Source organism: Magallana gigas, chromosome 1 (genome assembly GCF_963853765.1).
Source record: "Magallana gigas chromosome 1, xbMagGiga1.1, whole genome shotgun sequence".
Lineage (NCBI taxonomy): Eukaryota > Metazoa > Mollusca > Bivalvia > Ostreida > Ostreidae > Magallana > Magallana gigas.
In genome coordinates this window covers 65,340,463-65,365,212 of record NC_088853.1, presented here as the reverse complement: position 1 = coordinate 65,365,212, position 24,750 = coordinate 65,340,463, and the positions used below count along the sequence as shown (strand labels likewise).

At 32.8% G+C, this 24,750-nt stretch overlaps 1 protein-coding gene across 1 annotated transcript in view; it reads right to left on the bottom strand.

Annotated features, from left to right (window-relative positions):
* The window catches only part of LOC105322916 (receptor-type tyrosine-protein phosphatase alpha), a 38,825-nt gene extending 14,932 nt beyond the window's left edge, over positions 1 to 23,893 (bottom strand). The window contains exons 1-18 of the mRNA XM_066085211.1: positions 23,771 to 23,893; positions 13,055 to 13,285; positions 12,080 to 12,334; positions 11,478 to 11,612; positions 5,423 to 5,560; positions 5,146 to 5,283; positions 4,621 to 4,752; positions 4,349 to 4,486; positions 4,125 to 4,256; positions 3,842 to 3,988; positions 3,468 to 3,605; positions 3,162 to 3,293; positions 2,697 to 2,817; positions 2,397 to 2,440; positions 2,055 to 2,302; positions 1,461 to 1,548; positions 571 to 644; positions 179 to 215 (exon numbers count right to left, since the gene is read on the bottom strand). Of these exons, the coding sequence (XP_065941283.1) occupies positions 179 to 215; positions 571 to 644; positions 1,461 to 1,548; positions 2,055 to 2,302; positions 2,397 to 2,440; positions 2,697 to 2,817; positions 3,162 to 3,293; positions 3,468 to 3,605; positions 3,842 to 3,988; positions 4,125 to 4,256; positions 4,349 to 4,486; positions 4,621 to 4,752; positions 5,146 to 5,283; positions 5,423 to 5,560; positions 11,478 to 11,612; positions 12,080 to 12,334; positions 13,055 to 13,285; positions 23,771 to 23,822 (2,380 nt within the window). The 5' untranslated portion in view covers positions 23,823 to 23,893. The remainder of the gene's footprint in view (positions 1 to 178; positions 216 to 570; positions 645 to 1,460; positions 1,549 to 2,054; positions 2,303 to 2,396; positions 2,441 to 2,696; positions 2,818 to 3,161; positions 3,294 to 3,467; positions 3,606 to 3,841; positions 3,989 to 4,124; positions 4,257 to 4,348; positions 4,487 to 4,620; positions 4,753 to 5,145; positions 5,284 to 5,422; positions 5,561 to 11,477; positions 11,613 to 12,079; positions 12,335 to 13,054; positions 13,286 to 23,770) is intronic.
* Between the last annotated feature and the right edge of the window lie 857 nt (positions 23,894 to 24,750).

The window sequence follows — 24,750 nt, the reverse complement described above, 5'->3', positions numbered from 1 at the left end:
TTGTAAAGTTTGCTTATATTCAAATTTAGTTTCTTTACCAAGCCATATTTTTGTTGTTGAAAAGGTTTAGACATCGGCATTTAATGATTAAACACCCCTCCCCACCACACACAATAAAAGAGCTCAAATTTATATCTAAATTATACAAATTTGACAAATAAAAGTATAATAAATACACCTTGAGCTGCAATGTATTGTTTCGGTCGGTCTGGTCCCTAAAGAAAATAGTAAAGTTGTACAATTAAAAACCTTATGTAAGTCATTGTAATGAGAAATTGTCGTATCAAGACTGAAATTTAAACATTCTACTGAAAATCACGTGAACGTCTTAGTATCTCTTAGATACAACTAAATTCATAATAACAAAATTTGATGATATAATAATAAAAATATACTGGTTGAATTTTCTAAACCATTACATGTTGATAGCTATAAACTAAAATGTATATCGTCAGTGAGAAACCTGCATTTTAAACTGAGTTGAATGTCAATATTGCGATTGATTGATTTGGTAAAATAATTCAAACTTAAAAGTAGTCAACAAACCGTACGCCTTTCTTAAAATCTTACGTCTATATAGTTAGCATTTATGTAGTCCGATGCTCCCTCGTGTTGCATGGTCAATATGACGCGAGAGTGGTCGTCTAAAAAGAAAATGCAAGAACTTATTATAACCCCTGATACTCGTGTAATATTATATAGTTCATAATTAACTTTTTCTTTTTTTTTCTTTTTTGCTCTTTTAGAAAATATCTTTGTATACGCCATATACATCTTTAAGATCCCTTTGAAAAAAATCAGGTGTTTAATCCTTCAAAACCAAGGTGGCAACAAATTTGAATGCTAGAGGTATGTAAGGAGGTATGGTTAAAATAAACATAAATAAAAGAAAGTGATTTTTTTGCTCTTTAAGAAAATGTCTTTTGTATATACGCTATTTACACATTTAAACCCTACTGAAATGAATCGGGAGTTTAATCCTTAAAAAACAAATGTGGTGATAATTTTAAATGCTAGACTTATGTATTGAAGTTTAAAAAAAAATAAATAAAAGTGAATGTATGATGGTACATACATTAAATGCAGATTAAACTCTATCTTATTAACATTTATCACTCTTTTACAGTTATATAAATGATACGTCGATGTAACTATCAGCAAGAGAATGAAAGTAAATACCAAAGTACTTATTTTAAATTTTTCCATCATTTCTAAAAAATAATTACTTAAATCGAAAGAAACACAAAACTTTTATTTTATAATACATATGCCAAACATAACATTTTTTCAATTTTCTTTATTCATTTGATGTTTCCCCCCTTTTATTTACATGTATACGTTGTTTATATAATATTATTAGACAATACGGTTTAACGTATTATATTTGAGCTAAGAAGAGACCTCTATCATTCAATAAAATATATGTTGTAGCACCACATCAGTGATACATTGATATTTACATGGAAATGTCGTCTTGAATCTATTCCTCGTTTTGTTCTCTGGTTTCTTTCCAACATCACATTGGCGCGTTTCTCCTGAGGGAAGGGCCTGTTGAAAACAAAACAGAGTGAAACAACTTTGCACATTAGGCACCTTATAAATACCCAACGGTCTATACTTTATGTCCAGAAATTTTTTATAATAAACCAGCGTAACACTGATTAATTCTGTTTGATAACCATAGCGATGATTACTAGCTGTACTAATAACCATAGCGATAATTACTAGCTGTACTAATAACCATAGCGATGATTACTAGCTGTACTAATAACCATAGCAGTACATTCATATTAATTAAAATAGTCATTCTTATTTATAAATATTTGTTTATTCATGTATAAATAACAAAAACTACTTTAAAACTGTTTTAATGTTACGTTTCTTTCTTTGTGCTTTTTGGTTTTTGTTATGCTTTAGGTTCTTGTCTTTTATCGAGTTATTTTCTGCGGGTATATTTTATGGTATAACATCACTTATATTCAATAAAATCAGCACATGTGTTTAAAAGGGGAGTGATATAGCACGAAACAATTATTGTTAACTAAATTCCATACTCGGTATTCCAATTTAAACCCTTCATTGTCATTCTGTTGTTTATCTGCTATGACCGACTCTAGTTCATCCAACCGGATGTCTTTAATTGTATCTTCATTAGCATAGATATCAGCACCGGCATCTTGAATGTTTTCCATTTTCTCGTTGGTATTCGTCTCAGCCTTTAAAACTCCAGGTTGACTTTTGTTATTTCCCCGGTTTGTTCCAATTGTCATCTCTATGTTTTCAAACTCAGGTTTATCACCCTCTGTATATATAAATATGAATATCTATCAGTTGAATATATAGGCATATACAAGTCTATACAGAAATAAACTAAAAGCACACACTAAATACCATACCTCTTGGATCAATGACGCTCTTATCCCGACTGGTTTTCTGGGTTCTGTGGATTCACAGATACAAAGATATAATGACTACTTACTATTTCATGCAAAGAAAGTTTAATTAATAATGAGTCTATTTTTTGTTTACAAATTAATATATCAAATTAATGGTAAAAAAAAACCAAAATATAATTGTACTTCTTTGTAGACTCATTTTTTATAAATATGCATGTACTTTTTTAACTGTGGTTAAAAATGTTTCTAAAATCGTGATATTTTTAAGGAAAAAAATAGAACAAAAAAAAAATAATGTACCTTCTTCTTTTTAAAACCATGAATATTACAAGTATTGATATGCCGATGACAAGGACAACAATAATAGGTCCAATTACGAGAGATACTGGAACATCTTCTGTTGTTGGTCCGACTTTTATTGCTGTCAATGTAATATATAACATTTATATTTTTCTTAATTTACCGTACGTACACCTTGTTAACAAATTACTGTGAAAGACATCATGTTAAAAAAATATTTAAAGAAAAAAGTTGAAAGGCCTGGCTGATTGTGGTCATTTTAATACCATATTTATCTTAGTTAGAAGGAGATTTTTTGTGTTAAGGTAGAGTAAAAGTGATAAAATTGTAAGTCCTAAATATAGGGAACATTTCCTTGCTAAATGATAAGATATGGTTCAAAATAAAAACCACCTTCAATTAATTTAGGCATATCATATAGGTAATTTGATGACCATCTAGCCTTTTTAAAAAAAAAAAAAATACCGTTTTGACAGTAATCTCCAGTCCATCCACTTGTACACCCTGTCTCACACAGACCATTTACATTGTTACACCCTACACATGTGTTGTTGCATTTTTCACGACAGTTCTCCCCAAACGTACCATATTCGCAGGCTTAAAGACAAGGTAAATGAATACACAAAAGTTATCTTTAATCTGTAATTCACTTCAGTTGATTGTAACAACGACAGTTTGTATGGTTTTGTACAGACCATACTTCTCTGTAAATGCCCTTGTCTGGACAAACAGAGACGGGTGTCAGTATCCATATAGTGGGACAATGATTACCTTTATCGCACAGATCGCCAAGATACCCTGAACTACACCCAGTTAAACAGGTTCCGTTAAGAGGAGAACAAATGGTTCCAGCGGAGCAATGGCCACATGTCTTGGAACATTTCATTCCATACGTTCCTTTTTCACATTCTATTTAAAGAGAATCAATGTTGTATTGAACTCGTTGTTTTAATAAACACTACTGTTTTAGCGTAGCAATGACATATGACATTAAAAAAGTTGTTTGTGTCGTACTCAAGATTCGTCATTGTATGATCATCTTTTCACACACAGGTTTATTTAATATTTTAATAGTAATTCGGTTCAAGCATTGCAATAACATTAAATAATCTTTTTTCTTCGACAATAGCGATGCTTTCACATACGTTTTGTACAGGTTGGCTCCCTATACCCTGGTTCACATCCCTCACTACAGGATCCATTGACAGGGTGACACGTAGAGTTGTTATTGCTGTTCAAACAATGTCCACAAGTGCTACTGCAGTTCTCTCCAAAGTACCCCGCTATGCATTCTAGGTAAAAATGAAAAAGAAAGAAATTTCACAAAATGTAATACAAAACACTTTTGTACAAGTACTTTAGTCTAAGTACAAATCTTACTTATCATTGTTGAATAACAAACAAAATGAAACATGAAACAAAGAATACCCATTTCACAGTATTGCCCCCTCCATCCCGGTTTACACCCGAAGTCACATACACCTGTTGTTTTGTTGCAGCTGTAGCAGTTCGTCCCACATGTTTCTTCACAATTGTAGCCAAATGTACCATCTGCGCATTCTATTAAAAAAAGATATAGCATAACTTAGAAAATTCGATCTGTTAATAACAAGGTAAGGTTATATAAAATTTTCAAAAAGCTTCAAGCAAACCTTCAATGCACTTATCGCCCTGGTAACCTTCGTCGCAACCATTAAAACAGGTCCCGTTGGTGTGATGACACTGCTCTGCGTCAATGCATTGTCCACAAGGCATTGTGCAATTTTCTCCATACAATTTACCATCACATGCTATAAATATATATTTATTATTCGCAAAACTGAAACAGTTCACTACTAAGATGACAAAAAGTACTTTTAAATGTGTGAGTTAAGAACAATAACGACCACAACACTGATTAAAGTATGATGTTTGAAACTATTACGTTGTTGACAGTAGTCTCCCTTCCATCCTGGATAACATCCCCTGTCACACCGACCATCTACATTGTTACATCCTGAACATTTGTCATTACATTGATCTGCACAGTCTTCTCCATAAAATCCATGAGGGCATACTGAAATTAATGAACCAGTTTATGTCCACTGATATAATTAAACAGTATAGATACATGTATTTGTTAATGAATAGAAAGTTACTGGAATATTTATTTGGTTGAATGATATTTACTGATTAAGTATTTCCTCTGTATATTGACAGCCGGTTAGAACAGTATGAAGAAAAAACACTGTTAAAATTTTCACCACAAGCATATATTTTGAAGATTGTGATGTTCAACAATCGTTATCTATCTATCTATCTATCTATCTATCTATCTATCTATCTATCTATCTATCTATCTATCTGTCTATCTGTCTATCTATCTATTTATCTATCTATCTATCTATCTATCTATCTATCTATCTATCTATCTATCTATCTATCTATCTATCTATCTTATCAAACTTACATGTTTTACACAAATCCCCTTGATAACCAGCATCGCATCCAGTCAAGCATGTCCCATTGATGTGGAAACACTGGTTACCATCACGACATTGGCCACAGGTTTCATTACAGTCAACTCCATATGTTTTAGATTGGCACGCTTAGATAACATTGTATATTATTAGCATTATATAGAAAAGTATCAGTAAAAGTAGCATTTCATGTAATTTTGTGTAAAAAGTTATTACCTGACAGTAAGATAAAAGGTGTGTTACAATACTGCTATTTATCTCACTTACTTTGGTTACACAGATCAGACTGATATCCTGGTTCACACCCATCCAAACATTTCCCAGTGATATGGTGACACTGTGTGGAATTTGAGCAATATCCGCAACCATATTTGCACCCATCTCCGTATGTTCTGTTCATGCATACTGTATTATAATTGGATTAAAAAATATTTTAAAATCGGACATTGATTTAAAACCTTTAAAAATCATACAATATTGAAAAATATAGACATTTTTTCCTTCAAAAAGAATCTGTAAACGTTAGAAGTGACTTGTTACTTTACGTTCAAGTCATCGCATTGTCAAAGCGTGTTGTATCAAATCCAAATCCGCGAAAAATTTGAAATTCTGATGCGTCGTACACTGTACCATTTTCGATATAATATGAGATGTGTATTGCGAACGGCAATATCAGTGTGTTTTGTCAAAATCAGCGGATGGACGTGGTCCTTTACTCTTAAATAAGTTTTGTCGCTTCGATGTAGTGATAATATATTTTCATCCAAGTTGATAATTTTAATTTGAATTTATATGCTTGTAGTAATGGCAATACACCAACGTTTTAATGATATAAGAAAGAGTTTTCAACAATGCCAAAAACGATCAATATTTTCCGTGCAAAAATGGCAAATGCAATGGTAAAAAAGGTTAAAGGTCGAGAAAAGATAAGTGTCGTAAGATCACGTGTAGAAAGTCTAGTAGGAACATTATAAAATCAATTCCAGAAGCTGAAAGTAGTGTTATTGTAAGTAATAGATGTAGACATGAAAGGTCATTGTCGTCAAAAGTTATTACAGGTGTGACTGGTATGGATAACACATTGAAAATTCCTGTTAATATTCGGAAAGAACAACGTTGTCAGAGAGAAAATGTTAGAACTTTGCAAGCGTGTGTAAGTGAGTTGAACTATTGCACTGACGCAAACTGAGTAAGATAAACCAATGCCCGAGGAACGTTATTCAGGGATGTTTTTGATAAAAGCCAATGACAATGGGTAAAAAACTGAACATACACAAAAAATACATCTAGTATTAACATGATAACTAACATCAACTCACAAACATACACATGACATTAAATCAGTTAAAGTTTCGTCCGGGTAATTATGTATGTGATATACAATGAGTAATGGGGCTCTGGTATAAGAAAATATATACTGTAATAATCTAATTTTGATTCTGACGCCTCATTTGATTGGCTAAACAAATTCATATATAGATTGTGTATCATACCTTGCCTACGTCACAAAACGACGCGCGTGCGAAATGAATTAATCCGCTTGACTTTAGATTAAAATTTTGTACAAATTAACATCTTTAAACTATATAATATGCCATATTTTCTGATTTTATTAGTAAAAAATTAAATATTAATAATAAGATTAGATTTAATTTCTACCTATGTTTTACTGGTATGATCGAAACCTGATCCCGATGCAATTTGCACTGGTGTATTCAGTATGCCTTGGTGAAATAAATTTAAATAGATATTACCACCATTTTCTTTGATCAATAGAGATGTGTTCAGAAGATAAGAGAAGACCGTACAGAATATTACTTAATGGTTATTATATATGATTCTTCAGCACAAACAGAAAATACCATGCATTCCGCATTCATTATAATAAATGCAATTTTTATATAGCGCTTTTAAATTGCTGATGCATTTCTCAAAGCGCTTTTACAATTATTACCCCAGCAGACCTTTTAGCATTCCAGACCTTCTCAGTGCAGCAGCCATTAAGGCGCTCAGACACTCACATTCTGACAATAGCTTTCACTGTCTATAGCCAAGTACCCTTTTAACACTTGGGTGGAAATTCATGTAAAGTGCCTTTCCCAAGGACACAACGTCGACCTGCCGCGGCCAGGATTCGAACCCACAACCTTTCTGTCATGAGTCCAGCACCTTAACCACTCGGCTACCGACGCCATTTGAGATCAGTTGAAACGTGAAGCATTCTGAATCTCAGGAGACAGTTTGAAGACAGTTTGTCTTTCAAAACAAACATTCAAAATTTTGCTTTTTGGGCATGTTCAACAAAACAAAAATTCAAAGTACATTTATCATGGTTACATTTCTGTAGTAAAAGATAAATTAGTTCATTTCAGCAATCTGTGAAAAAGGAAGTAAATTTTCTGGAGAGCTTTATGAAAATGGTCTTGTTTACGTGCAATGAATACAGAAAGATCAGCATTGTCGTTCTATGGAATTCAACATTCTGAAGTACGAACACTTTGGTTATTTGGTTTTTAAAAGTGTATTTACTCTTAACCCAGTAAAACCAAGATATTGTGAAACTTGGGATGAGTAAAAAGTGCTTACAGTTTTGAGCAAATTGTCTCCTGTTAAATTTATCTCGTTTAAAGGCTTTGGATTTAGTTATGTGAATTGCATTAAGAAATGCCGCTGGAGTTTTATCTTTGCTTTTGTTAACTATAAGTGATATCTGCAAAGGCGGTAGGTCATGAATATTGTTTTTTAACTCTTTGTTGAAAAAATAAGGCCAGGTGTTTTCAGCGAACAACTCGCATGTTTAGAATGCCCACTTGATAGAAGGTTATATGTTATGCTAGTGTTGAAAAAATATTGATAACGTACAATAAAATTTAAGAGGCTCATTTACAGATTTATTTACATGTATAAGTTATGTAAAACCTCACAAATCCGTAAAAAAACAAGAGGCCCATGGGCCACATCGCTCACATGAACAGCAGTTCCTTGTAACATTACATTTCGTAGCATATGCTTTTTCTATTTTAAACATTGAACCCCTTTCTGGGGACCCAGTAATGGTCCGAGGTTTATGGTTGGCTTGAACAACATAAATAGTAACATAGGAATGAAAATGTGTAGCACTGCGGTGGGACCGCACGTACACAACCTGAAAAACTGAACGTAGAAGAGTTCCACTTCAAGAGGAATAACTCTCAGACTGTACAGAACATTAAGAAAGATAACTCTTGGTTCCACTACATTAGAGTTTACACAATTTGAGGATCCTTGCATAGTAATCTCACAAACTGTAGCATTATAGTTCTCGAGAAGAACTTTTTAAAAACATTTTCAATATATCTTTCTATGTTAAACTTTGAACCCCTTTTGGGGCCACAGTATTAGTCCAGTGCTAAAGTTTTAATTATTTGGAATCTACATTATTTAAGGATGCTTGCATAGTTATCTCACAAGCTGAAGCATTATAGTTCCCTAGAAAAAGATTTTTCAACATTTTCCCTCTATATTTCTATGCTAAACTTTGAACACCTCTTGGGGCCCCAGTATTAGATTGAGGTCACGGCTTTTATAATTTCGAATCTACACTATTTGAGGGTGCTTACTAATTATCTGACAAATTGATGCATTGTAGTTCTCAAAAAGAAGATTTTTAAACATTTTCCATATATACCGGTACTTCTACATTTAACTTTAAACCCATCTTGGGTCCAGGGGTCATTATTTTAAAACTGTCGAACCTTCATTATCCAAGGTTGTATGCATGATAGTAATCTCACAAATTGAAGCATTGTAGTTCTCGAGAAGAAGATTTTTTAACCTGTTACCTTTATATTTCTATAATAAACTTTGACCCCATCTTGGGGCCCCATTATTGGTCCGGGGGTCACGATTTTACGAATTAGGAATCTACATAAGCGAAGGATGCATGCATAGATATTCCACTAACTAAAACATTGTAGTTCTTGAGAAGAAAATTTTTAAACTTTTCCTTTGTTTTTTAAAATGTTTAAATTTTGAACCCCTCTTGGTGCCCATCAATTGTCCGGGAGTTACAATTTTTTGAATCTACATTATTTAAGGATGTACATGTATGCATAGTAATATCCCAAACAGTTGCACGATGGTTCTTGAGAAGATTTTAAAACATTTTCCTATATATGTTAAAATCTAAACCCCTCCTGGGGCCCCACTTTTGTTCGGGGGTCACGATTTTTACAATCTTCACTATATATACAACCTTTTGTGTATGTATTGGGATTTTTGGTGAAGTGGTTCTTGAGAAGAAAATTTTTAAACATTTTTCATATGTAGTTCTATGTTAAATTTTGATCCCCGCCTGGGGCCCCAGTTTTGGTCCGAGGGTCACGATTTTTACAATTTAGAATCTTCATTATACATACAAGCTTTTGTGTAAATATTGGCATTTCTGGTGCAGTGGTTCTTGAGAAGAAGATTTTTTAAACATTTTCCTATGTATTTCTATGTTAAACTTTGAACCCCGCCTGGGGCCCCAGTTTTGGTCCGAGGGTCACGATTTTTACAATTTAGAATCTTCACTATATATACAAGCTTTTGTGTAAATATTGGCATTTCTGGTGCAGTGGTTCTTGAGAAGAAGATTTTTTAAATATTTTCCTATGTATTTCTATGTTAAACTTTGAACCCCGCCTGGGGCCCCAGTTTTGGTCCGAGGGTCACGATTTTTACAATTTAGAATCTTCACTTTGTATACAAGCTTTTGTGTAAATATTGGCATTCCTGGTGCAGTGGTTCTTGAGAAGAAGATTTTTTAAACATTTTCCTATGTATTTCTATGTTAAACTTTGAACCCCGCCTGGGGCCCCAGTTTTGGTCCGAGGGTCACGATTTTTACAATTTAGAATCTTCACTATGTATACAAGCTTTTGTGTAAATATTGGCATTTCTGGTGCAGTGGTTCTTGAGAAGAAGATTTTTTAAACATTTTCCTATGTATTTCTATATATGTTAAACTTTGAACCCCGCCTGGGGCCCCAGTTTTGGTCCGAGGGTCACGATTTTTACAATTTAGAATCTTCACTATATATACAAGCTTTTGTGTAAATATTGGCATTTCTGGTGCAGTGGTTCTTGAGAAGATTTTTTAAACATTTTCCTATATATGTATTTCTATGTTAAACTTTGAACCCCGCCTGGGGCCCCAGTTTTGGTCCGAGGGTCACGATTTTTACAATTTAGAATCTTCACTATATATACAAGCTTTTGTGTAAATATTGGCATTTCTGGTGCAGTGGTTCTTGAGAAGAAGATTTTTTAAACATTTTCCTATGTATTTCTATGTTAAACTTTGAACCCCGCCTGGGGCCCCAGTTTTGGTCCGAGGGTCACGATTTTTACAATTTATAATCTTCACTATATATACAAGATTTTGTGTAAATATTGGCATTTCTGGTGCAGTGGTTCTTGAGAAGAAGATTTTTAAAGACATGCACCCTATACTCACTGTTTCGCAATTATCTCCCTTTTAAAAAGGGCTGTGCCCTTTATTTTAACAATTTATAATCCCCTTTCCATAAGGATGCTTTCTATCAAATTTGGTTAAATTTGGCCCAGTGGTTTTTGAGAAGAAGTTGAAAATGTGAAAAGTTTACAGACGGACGGACAGACAGACAGACGGACGGACGGACGGACGGACGGACGACGGACAACAGGTGATCAGAAAAGCTCACTTGAACCTTCGGTTCAGGTGAGCTAAAAACCCACTATTTTTGATATATGTGATTGAGAACGTGATGTAATGAAAAGTATAAATACTGTAAACCAACTTTTATTTGCGTGCAAGAAATTTTTGCGAGGTTAGCAAGAGATTTGTCGTCGCGAATTTTTCTCGCCGCGAACCAATACTTTGTCTATAATTTTTATAACAATACAGGCCTGGATAAGGCTTGGTCGCGAACGTTAGTCGTCAACACGTGTTGCACATTTCTTAATCAGTTTATGATTCAGTTTATGATTCATGCGGGTTATGAAGGTTTCGATGATTGCAGAAAAAAAATACATAACCTGCTAACGCGGGTTAAGAATATTTTTCTGCAATGTCGCAAACTTTATATCCCGAATGAATCACCAAAGAGAGCATTTTATTATTCATATATCATTGCAGGTATCTATACAAATAACAGTAAAAATAATACCAGTAACGTAAAAAAAAACCCAACAAATACTCGCATGTAAAGATTAATTTCATGCTAGTCTTAAAATATCAAAGCAAAAATTTAAAGGCACAACTTGCATCAAACAGTACTATTAATATTAAAAAAAAAAGTAATTGCAAAAACCAAGCTACCTAATTCACACTGGTGACCCTGGTAGCCAGGTTTACAACCCTGACAGGTGCCCGTTTCTATGTGACAGTACTGACAGTTGACGTCTGGGCAGGGAATAGAACAGTTTGATCCATAATATCCAGTTGTGTTGCAACCTTGACAAATTGTAAGAAAAAAATATCAAAATTCTATCTGATTTCAATAATAAAATCGTAATAGGTATATCAATATAAATATTTATGAAATAAAGTATATATTTATTGCTCAACGTTTTATAATGATTATTCTGCGACCTTTTATAAATCTCACGATCCTTAATCTTCTATTAGCAATTAGGAATAAAATTTAAAACTAATCTAATAACATATACTTTATCATTATTAATTAAAAATATCAGAATACCTGAATCTGAAAAAGGTTACATCAATATAACACACAAAGAAACAACGGTGTTTATTTTCGTTTTGTTTCTCTTAATTAAAATTAAAAAAAACAAATTGATTAAATTCAAAATTTAGTATTTAACATCATAAAAATACATTTAAAAGTATTTTTTACTAAAAGAATATTATATATTTTTTCTTTACTGTAAAATATCAAAGAGAGTGCAAATACACTGTACCATAAACTTCTACTTCACAGAGTTCATTGTGGGCATAATCAGAGTAGCCTGTAGGGTAGGTAACTCCTGTTAGTCTCTCGTTGTAGTAGATGACGTACTGTCCATGTACAGGACAGGTGGTGTTGAAGACAGCAGGTATGGTGTCCCGTGTAAAGTTGTCGTCCTTGTAACACAGTGTTCCCTGTAGTCTGTCTGTTGTATTGGAGACGTACACGGAAAATCCTAAAAATCTTGCTGTGTAGCCATTGTTTGAATCTATATGATAATAAATCAAAGTTACGTTTAAAACGACAGACATCTATATATTTGATTTTTTTTATTTCGTTTTCATTGAGAAAATTACATTTATTGTAAAGATAAATATTTGCTTGCTTGCAAACATTCCATTTTCTGATACAGTTAGTAAACATGTAATACTCGATGTAATTATGAAGTATCAATCATAATGTATTGTGTGTGTAAACTGTTCTATCGTGATTTTATCCAACTTTATCATATAATGTTTATTGTTCAATTTCATTAAAAAAAATAAGAAAATAAATATATAAAACAAAATAATTTGATGCTATCAATTGCCCCTATGTATTTTATGCGAATCCATTATCTCGTCATCTGCCAAAAGCACAATTTCAAAAGTGATAATATTTGCATCTTAAAATGGAGTTTTTTTTATTATAGTTATAACAATTATTCTGTTTTATAGATTGGGGAAGCTAATGTTTTCAAGGTCATAATAGGTTTTCAGAGAGGTAATGTAATATTATGTAAAAGGTGCTGTTTGAGATTGACAATGGTTTGAATTTTTGTAATTTCGGCTGCAATCGTATAAACGGTCACACCAATAAATCAGCATAATTATGATTATAATAATAATAATGAAAAAAATAACAACAATTATTACAATTAATAATAATAATAAGTATGAAAAACAGAATAAAAACAACGATAATGATAATGGTTATAATAATAACTTACCCCAATTTACATTGTCCGTTCTGTAATATATGGTAATGTGATGGATGCTCATTACACTAGTTAGATTCACCCACCAGGTGGCTATACGTTGTGTATTAGCTGACAGGACACATTGGCCGTTTAAGCCCCCTAAATCTGATTTTAGGCCGTCAACAGCATTACTGGCGTCGAATGTGTCCTCATCTCTATATGGGTTAAGCTGGTATGTTTGTCTGTTAAGAGCCATATTTTCTGCCAATGGAATAGTGTAAATAATTATTTCATTTCTACCAATTTATTTGATTGCGAAATCAATGTTTAGAATTTTAATTGCTTGACCATTCATATCAACTGCTGGTTATCAACGTCTTTAAGCTTTAGTCGCTGCAGAGGCACCAAATTATATAAAAAATGATCGAGTAAACGTCATGTACTCTAGTTTAAATTGTATTCTAAAGTAAACCAACTTTAACTTTATGAACATTTGTTGCGCTTTAAAAACAATAAAAAATGATAATACATCTTTATCAATACGAAAAAGTCATTACAGGGTATGAATGTCTCACTCTGTTCAACAAATCTGATTCTAATCCATATAAATTAGCATGTGTTATATATATATATATATATATATATATATATATATATATATATATATATATATATATATATATATATATATATATATATATATATATATATATGATATTTACCATTCCGATAATTTCTAAAATTATCAATCAGATTATCGAACTCTTTGAGAATTGTAGAAAATGCCGCAATATTTCACAGTTTTTTGATTTCTTTTTGAATGTCTGCCTTTTTTGTTTCAAATATATAAAACCTATTAAACATTGCGGATATTGCTACTTGGATTTAAAAAAACCTGCAAAACCAAAAGAAAGAACTTTCCACATACTACTGCAAAAAAAAGCTGTGCAAAGCGATGAACACTCAAACTGGACTTAGCCTCATTAAAAAAAACACAAGAATTACGCTTTCAAGAAAAACTTATACAGCATTAACCAATTTGTCTGAAGTAACGCGTTTGGCTACGAAAGCCGAGAAGGATCATTCGAGATTCGAGATTCGAAATACGAGATTCGAAATACGAGATTCGAGATTCGAAATTCGAGATTCAATATCTAAATTAACCAATCAAATCATGGATCTGAAACCTGTATCCTAGCGACATCAAACTGTTCTAAATAAAGATCATTCGTACATGCTCTTTCCTACAAATGAATGTCTTTATAGCTCTTAATAAATGCTATGTTCACTTCTCCCTACCTTACTAAATAATTATGTGTATTTACTTTTACACAGAATATCTAAGTAGACTAGTAATAATGCAGTGTGCTTCGCGGATCTAAGTGATTTTGTTTGCCCTGGTGCATTTCCACCTGATGCGTTTGAACACTGGGGTATTTCACCACCAGTAATAGTTTAAAACCCGGGTTTATGTTCTTATTCGTTTCACTCAAACGAACATAAAATATTTATGAAATAAACACAAACTCGTGAGTAGGATGTGAAGCGCTCTGAAAGTGCAGTTTTAATTAATTTCAATATAACAAAAATTTCTTTCTTTCTAAACCAAATCTTCTACATCTACAAAATAAAATTGCAAATTTTAGACAGTGGATACATCTATATATTATACAATATGAAGCAAAGAGCGGGTGGGTGGGACTTAAATGACTGCACGAAAAAGAGCCTTCGAATGGCTTTACAAGCACCCCTGCGAATGTGTTCGGAATGTTTTCTTTATCGTTGCAAAGTATGTAACAAATCCAGAGAAGCTCGAATGAAAGTTCACGAGACTTCACCGAGGTTTGTTCAGTTCCTGTGAAATTTCGAGCGGAAGTATAAGTGCTCGGATAATATTCTCAAAATACGTAAGTACTGGTCGTTTTTCATATCGTATCCTACTTTGGTTTTTGTTAAAACATGAAACTCTCTTAATATGTTTGTCTTATTTCACCATTTAGCGGTTTTTATATTAAACGATAATATTCAGAACAGAGTTATCGTTCGTGTTCAACCACGTGTTGAGTGGTTGAAAATATAAACATTGCGTGGCTTAATAAAATCATATCCATGTTTGATGCTTGTGGTGTGCAATACCATGTTTTAAAAAAAATAATGGATGTCTGTTTTGCATAAAAACTTAGTATATCGAGTCATTTTCAATGAACATTCTGCATAAAATAGTATTGTCTGTTTCACTATTGATGCTATTACTAGGTCAGGCGCGGATCAAAAACTAATCCCCAGGGGGATCTCTACTTAGCATGTTAATTGTTGCAACAGCAGACAAAAACTATTTTTTGTATTTTTACATTTATTTCTAGAATACATTTTATCCACCAATTAATGAAGATAAAGTTTCAAATCAATAAACCTCTAGATTTAATAATTGACCACTGTAGTACCTAGATTCTATGAACTAGACTATAAACACGAGGCACAATTTTTACTGCGAAACTAAAAGGGTCAAATAAAACCACGTGGTCTAAAATTTAAATGACAATAACATTCGCAGGGGTGACTAGTACACAATAACTTTCACGGTCATTCATAGCCCGTGCTATGAATATCAATATTGTCACCTGACTAGGTGACAATAATAACAACCAATAGATGTAAAGAATAAACAAACACTACCACGTGTTTAAGTAACATTAATAAATACATTTATTCACCCCTTTTGTGTAAAAATGCGGTTATGGTAGAGAACTTCATAAGCGTAGCTAATTTTTTCTGTAGGGGGTCCTAGGCCAATTTTAAAAAATTTTACTATGTAAATTTAATAAGCTCCAATTTTCCCGAGGAGGGGGTCCAGATCCCCTGACACCCTCCTTTCTAGATCCCCGCATGAAGATTAGTACATGTATCTAAATATAAATAACCTGTCCCGTTTCACTAATAAATATAAGCATTACTTATCGTTTTTATGTATGCATACAGTGATACACTAGTACTATGATTATAAACAAATCATTTAGATATTATCACATTATACGGAATTATTAATAATACAATTTTTTTCCTTTTCCTCAGTAAACAACTTATTATGAGTCTTACTTTTGGAGTTGTTTTCAAATAGAAGGATACCTACTCTCTACAATTAAAGGTAGGGATGATAGGGTGCCAATTTGTTCACATTGCTGATTTCTTGTGCAGAGAACAGTAAAACTTTTTAAATATTTGATTGTGCATGAATATTTCAAAATTAATTGTTGTACATGTATTTTGTTATAAATCACTCATTGATATATCAATAAGAAAGATTAAAAGCATATGTTTCACAGCCAAGTTAAGTTTCTCTGTAGTTTCCTACCCCCCCCCCCCCCCCGCACCAAAATTGACAATAATAACATATGAGTCATACAAATGTTTACTTTTTTTGTAAGTAAATCTCTAAAGATGTAAATAAGCACTGCAAACAAAGATGTGTGTATTTAATATACTACTACATTACACTTAGCCAGATCAAATGTAATCAGGATGAAGCTACAAGGGGTGAGTGGTGCAAATTTACCAATTTGTCGCCATACACACAGAACACCAAATAAAGAAACTGTGAGTGGTGTGTGGAATGCATAAAAGATGGCGGCAAATTATCTCAAATAATCAGTGCAAAACCCAACAAATAGACTGTTATTTGTTACATATCCTGCAAAAACATTGATAAAAAATGTTATCGTCCCATAACATAGCCGATTAAGTTAATGTGTACATATGGTCAACGTACATGTAATTCTTATATACAAGAAGGCGGACGTATTAGGCGGGGATCCAGAAAATTAAATTTCAAAAATGATCGGTTGAATTACATTAAATGCTTTGAAATTGTTTTAAACTATCGCACGGGTCAAAATGCATGATAGAAGCTATGTACAGTGTAATTTGAAACTTTCATTTTATATCAATATGTAGTATTACCTATTATAACAAATGAGAGTATAGCACAACTGCCACAAGCAATACATGTCCTTTACCGGCACCACCTCCCTCCCCATAAAAAAATGAAATAATTGTTTTATTTGCTAAAATGTGTGTGGTTCAAGATTTTTCTAAAGGACATGCCCGATTAGAATTGAAAAAGAGTCGTACGTTTAAAAGTAATTTTGTCATTTTTTTTAGATTCATTTGGTTATATTTTGGTCCATTTGGGTAAATAGATGCACCAGCGCAGCTCTTATTTATATATAATTAGGCCATAAATTCAAAATATTTTAAAAAACTAAAAGCTTTAAATCCAGTGGATGAAAAAGGAAAGCAAGTCGAACTCGATGAGTGCTAATACCTGTGTTGAATGAATGGTACAGTAGGATATGCGCAAAAAAGTCCCGTCTACTCTTTCCTACCCTATATTTATTGGAATATTAAATCCGATTATAAGAGTCAAATTAAAAATCAAGTACGGTTATGTACCTGTTTATCAAAAGTAAAACTACTCATAATTTATCTACAGTGGATCGTTATGGAGCTACACAAAAAGTTTTATATTAATTTGCCGAGCCAAATAAAAAAAACCTGGAAAACGAAGAGAAAACAAAGTGGGGACAGAATAATTGGCAAATTAATTAGGACTTTATAGCCCCCCCCCCCCCCCTCTTGAAATGTATATACTGAAAACAGATTATTGGAGTACAACATCCGCACACAATTTAAAGAAAATTTCATGTTTTTTTTATCATTTTTGCTAGCTAATGTAAGACATCACAAATACCCCAAACCCCCTCACGGAAAAGGAAATGCTAGGTGATGAGAGAGAGAGAGAGAGAGAGAGAGAGAGAGAGAGAGAGAGAGAGAGAGTCAATGTAAATCACAGGTGCGCTAACACCGTTAAAATTAAAGCTTGCTTGTTGGTCTGCCCTATCCTAGCTACCTCCTCTCTTTTCTCCTTTTAGAGGCTTAATTATTGTCTATATATGCTTGTAACAAATCAAATCAATTTCAAATTCTAAATCAAAACGGAATTTGACACTACAAAACTCTCTCTGTGTCTGTCTGTCTGTCTGTCTCTCTCCTTCTCTCTCTCTCTCTCTTTCATATATCGACAATGGCATTGCCATACCCTACAATTCACTATTCTTATCTGGATTTTTGTCTTTGAGGTTGTAAATCATTATATCTTCTATGGTTTAAAACTTTATCATAACTTATATTTTGACATGTCGATTATTTCATTGAGTTTCGTTTCATAGCTAAAACATTTAGATTAAACAGATCTTTCTTCGCGAGCCGATTTTGACACAGTTGGGGCGAATACACTTCGGGTTAAAATTGTTCGGGGGGAAATACATACAGGGCAAACAAAACCACTTAGATTCGCAAAGCCAACAGTGTTATTTCTAATTTAATTGTTTATACTGTGTGGGTTTAATTCATCAATGTTAATTTAACCATGTTATAACCACTATATAAGAGCTATTAAGACATTTATTTGTAGGAAAGAGCATGTACGAATGATCTTTATTTAAAACAGTTTGATGTTGCTAGGATACAGGTTTCAGATCCATAATTTGATTGGTTAATTTAGATATTGAATCTCGAATTTCGAATCTCGAATCTCGTATTTCGAATCTCGTATTTTGAATCTCGAATCTCGAATGATCCTTCTCGGCTTTCGTATTTGGCACAAAAACTTTCGTTCATTAAGTAAACATGAAAATAAGCCTAAAAAATTTGTAATTTATTTCTTACATAGCATTTGCGGAAAATCAACCCACATGTTAATGGTGAAGTGCAAAATAAGTCAGAGAATAGAACTCGACAAATTTTAGTCACGTCCATTGACAATACATGGACAAGTAGGTAAATGAAAAAACTTTTAAATCATGAAACTTTAATAATTAATTTGATTATCTGTAATTTTTTTTAATATCATTATCGTATTAACGACTATTTTAGCAAGTACATGACAAAACATAAAAACCAGTTTGTGCTCTCTTGATGATGACTATGAAATCTCTCGCTTTCAGTGATAAAACTTGACTTTACCGGAAAATACTTAATAATTGATACACGTTTTATAACAAGCATTATGAATTGCTTATAAACAGAAGGGCGGAAGCTTACACATATTTCAGATAATACAGTAACACAAACGATAAAGAGCAACACACTTTTAAGAGCTTATTCATAGTTGTCAGGTTTTTTTTCCCAACGGTAGTTAATTATAATCATTCTGTTAGAAAGAGAACTAGTCTAAAATTTAAAATAAAGAAGTCAAAAGAAAATAAGAGATAAGTCAATGTGTATACCAATACTATTCGTGCTATGTAACCTGATTTTTAAATAACCAGTTATGTATTACTAAGTACATTTACAATTGCATGCATTTTGATAGACAATTTTCAATCTGATCAAGACCAATTGAATATATGCACACAATATACATGTTTCAGTTAGAAGTCACTTTAAATTATGTACATATCCATCAAAATTTCTTTTTCTTTTATAGCTTTTAAACAAATACCACCTAGTGACAAAAACCAGACTTGATTAAAAAAAATAATATTCCTGGTTTAAAAATAAAGTCTTAACAACAATAAGCATAAATACAAATGTTAGATTTCTTAAAAATATAAGTCTCTTGACTTCTCTGCGTTAAAATGAAAAAAAAGTGAATCTAATATGAAGTTTCTCAGCAAGGTAAAGGAAAACTTCAATATTTACATCGAAAATCACGAAATATACGAGATCAATTTATAATGGTAACTATTCCGTTAGTTGTACGATCAGGAAGTAAATGTTGACGTCAGGCACTAGTGTATATTTGGAAGTATAAGTGTCATTAAAATAATTAAAGAAAACAAACATGGATCAGAATAATTAGTTAACTTTACAAAAAACGATCTAGTTGTATATTCTAGCTTTTGAAATAAAATTGTTATACTGGCTTATTATAACCACTTAAAAAAGCCAACAATCCAAGACATGGCAAGAAGAAAACAAGAGGCCATTAGGCCTTACCGGTCACCTGAAAAGCATATATATCCATACACAAACTTGTCGAGGAGCCTCAAATACATGTATGCATTTAATTAGGTTTCATTCTGAAGTAGAAAAATTATAAATTTGTAATGACGACCACCTCCATGTCTGGCATCGTTGTAGAAGAACTATGAAACCTATAATATTGGCGAAAAACTTAAAAATCTGGTCTACAAAATCATGAATTCAGTTTTTCTTTCAGGTGTGTTGGAGTAAAGAAGATAATTTTAAACATTATATGCATTAACACCTATACATCCATTTTGGCCCTGCCCTAGAGTCAAAACCCATACTCCAGGAGATATGAAAACTAAAATTTCAGTAGAGGACTTTCTGGTAAACATAATTATAAAGTCAGTTTCTCATTCAGATGGTTGAGAATATAGAAAAATTATTTAAAACATTATATGCATTAACAGTATATTGCCACAACCCCCCCCCCCCCCCCCCGCCATATCATGAAACCCTGATCCAGGGGCAATAGATTTTGCAATTTAGATAGAGGAGTTAGTGAACATCGTAAGCATAAATTTAGTTTTTTGCCCACATGGTTGGGAGTAAAGAGGAAGATTTTTTACGATTTAATACATTTTTACTATATGGCCATATTTGCCCCACCCTAGAGGCAGAACCCCTGACCCAGGGGCCATGAATTTTACAAATTTGGTAAAGGGCTTCATGAACATTAAAACCATGCTACCAGTTTTTTCCTCACATGTGTGGGAGTAGAGAAGAAGATTTTTGAACATTTTGCATTTTTTTGCATATTTGTCCCCACCTTAGGCGCCTTAGGGGTGGTAGAGCCATGAAATTAACAATTAAGATATATCTTACCATAGAGATGTCTCAACCGAAAACGGTAACAATTAGCCTTGTAGTTTTTAAGAAAGAGTTTAAAATGTAAAATTGTTAACGCACAACGGACGAAAACAGATAGCAATAGGCTAAAAACATAATTGTGACAATCTGGGAGAAGAAAAAGATAGTTTATGCAGGGCCTTTACAATTTATTGGATATAATTTTCCTCAAGATGCCTTTACAAGTTTTCGCAAGATTTATCCTTAAATCACATTTTTGTTTACTTTCCTTGTGATATGTAACAACACAAACATTTCATACTGATGATCTGAATTAAAACCTGAAAATAATAACGGGGGAGGGGTTTCAAATCAAAGATTGGTTGTGTGTGATTGGGTGTGAAGGGCTGGATGCGGTTTTTATTGTTTATAGAGTGAAGATTACAACCACATACACGTGTCTGAAACATTATAACATGATAGGATTTGAAAGTTTTAAGAATTTATTGAATCCAGTTTCAAAGGGAATAACAGGTCCTTGTCCTAACATCATTTTGAAGTGAGTTATTTTAAGTAAAAACCCTTTTGATTTAGTCAATCATATTCATAAGAATATTAAAAAAAAAAATTAACATGTACCGTCTTTTCTCTATTATTTCTTAAGAAATCCAAGTGCAATTCGTATAATCTGACAAAGTTCTCTACACAACCCAATTCTAAACCATTCGATCAAAATATTCAGTAACGTCAGAAAATCATGGAAAGCACGATATTACGTCAGTTTCAAATCATCATGCATAAAATAATAGTCATGTCATTTTATCTGAGGTACTTATAACAATAATTCATTTATTAATACTAACTATATACAATTAATTTATTACATGTACTTTGTTGAAAAAGATGTTAGTATCAAAAATAAAATGCATTTCTGATTATTCATGTGTGCTTTGAAGCTTTCAATCACTGTAGAAATCAAAGAACCGAAGAACTGACGGGAGTTGATTTTATCGATGTTTATTTATTTTAAAATCAATGATATGTTATTTTGCATGACAAGTACAGGTAGTTTCTAATCTGTATTTAATAAATTACGCACATTTTCATAATATGAATTTTCGGACTTTTTCGACACACGTATGTTGATAAAACCCCATATGAATCATGTTGAGTAATATTTAAAGATAGAATAAATTCAATCAAACTATGTATCAGTGATAGAAATATTTCTGGAAAATTTATGGATCCAAGCAATATTGAGCTCTCGTCTCGTTCAACCAAACTCTCGGCTGTCGCCGTTAATCCCCGACAATCAAAAGAGACTCTCTGCTTGTAGGAGATTACGGAGACAGCCGAGCGTCGAATTGAACGAGACTATATTGAGCTCTGGCGTAAGAATACATCAAACTACAAAAAATATCTATATTGTTCGTACCATTTAAAATCTGACTATATTCAAGGTATTTATAAATATGTTTACTTGAAAAAAAAATGCTTTAACATACATTATTTCGAATTATTCTTAAGAACTAATTCTTGTCAGCGGCGATGATTTGTGCTTTGGTCCAAACACTGTTTCACTTTCGGTTTGTCAGAGTAACTGCATAGGAGAGTTGATTAAAATCAACTCCCAAAAATTAGCACAGTCCGGTAATGCTGCCTTACGTCAATTCATATCCGCATGAATCATGAAAGAACCTTTTGTGTTTGTTAGATATTTAACATGCATAAACATATATCTCTAACACAATAGCGATGTTCCTTAAGTATAATATATATGCAATTTGTAATGGCATTATGTTGTTTTTTTAATCGGTATTATTAATCAGAGAGCTTCAAAATATTTAGTTCATTGTTTATATTTTAAGAAAAACCTAAAGTTGTATACAAAAACAATTCTATGTAAAGGAAATATTTTATCAAAATAGCGTATTTATAATAATTACAGAGAAAAAACTGTTTTTGGGAATTAACTATTTAATTAGTGAAACTCTTTTAAGGTTAGATTTAGTTTTTTTATACATTTTATTGTAATATAGCTAATATAATAATAATATAACTAGATACATTTTATTGTTTGAAAAACAATAACATAAAAAGAACTATCACCACATCATAGGCGTCGGAACCGGCGGGGGGGGGGGGGGGGGGGGGGCTAGGGGGACTTATCCCCCCTCCCACAGTTTTTTTGCTAACTTAGACCTAACCATTAGGCACATAGCAAAAAAGAGGGTTCAGCCCCCCCCCCCCCCCCAACTTTTTTTCATGTCACATAATTGTTTCGTAATGTACATTTGAAAGATTGTTGAAAATTTGAGAAGTTGGAGTCAAAGGCATACTAGTCCCCCCCCTCCCCCTCTCCCCCACGGATTAGGAATTTCGTTATTTTGAAATATTGGATTTTAGAACTATAGGTATACCCCCCCCCCAAGGTTAGGATGTTCATGATTTGGGGGGGGAATATTATGGCCGGAAAGATTTTTTGTTTTGGAAGTAAAGGATGACCCCCCCCCCCCCCCCGCCCCACGGATTACGATTTCCATGATTTTAGGAATTAGGGTTTTTTTCTCAATATTTCTTGGGATCAGTCTACCTCTCCCCCCCCCCCCCCCCACACACACACTTTCAATTTGCTTCCGACGCCAGTGCAGATTATTAAATAATAAGAAATTTATAAACTAATTTACAAATTCAGTATGTACATCGGGGATGACCAAGTAAAGTTATGAATGTATCTGTATTATCTGTGCTAAGACACATTTTATAACCAGGAAGTAACTCGTTAAACCGAATTCAGGCGCGCAACAACGATATGTATAGCCTCATTTAGCACACACAGAAATAAACACTCATTAACATTTAACAATTCTACTAAACAATAACCTCGCTTTAACTTATTGGAAACTAAATAATACAACCTTCCAGACTTACCATATGCACCAGTAAACGCCAACCATCCAAGACATAGCCACCGAAAAAACATCTTTGTGAAAAAACTTAAAAATGAGGAAGTTATAACATGTGGAGCTTCTGTGGTATATCGGATACTGGTTTCCGCAATGTGCAGATAGTGGCGATGTTGTTTAAATGGGTGCACCTTTTTTAACCCTGTCTTATATCAATATTTTTTATTAAATTGTTTATGGCATGAAATAACACAAGCAAGTGGTTTAAATAGCTGAATTAAACTCAAATTACATCTTTCTTTCTTTTATTTAAACTGAACTTTATTTATTTGACAACGATTGATAAGCAAGTTCTACAAATTATTTTAATATCTCTCGTTGGCACGGGTGTTATCGCGAGGAGGTCATTGGTGTGCGAAGAAGCCGGAGTACCCGGAGAGAACCCACGTGTCCAAGCATCTTTCTTTTAACAAATGGATTCCACAGAGCGGTTCTGACATTCACTATGGTTTGTAGACAACTCGAACAGCGATATGCGTAGATAACTATGTCTTGCTTAGATTTTAACAAGACAACAATATTTCATCCGTGATCCTTGCTTCAATAACTTGGAGTAACTCATTTTCAATATCATGTAGCCGGCATAGCAATCAATAGTTTGTCAAGCGTCAGGAATGGGTTTCCTAATCAGATGAAGTTTACTTTCGTTTCAATATAAGTTAGTGTTTAGCTGATAGATGAGTGACTTACTTGCACTATATATATGTTTAAAACATGTCAGCGTACAAACAGGAGGTGATGTCAGTTCGTTCATTTTTAAATTGGCTAAATGTGTTTATTGCAGAAAAGTAATCAAAAAGGATTTTGAAAATATCTTATCGTAAAATTCGACTTTTATCAAACTGCCTAGATTTTTACACTTTAATATATTTTTTCAACTAAGTCAATCTGTTTTTAATTTTAACATTTCTGATTACCGTGGAAAATTCTACTTGAAGGGAACAC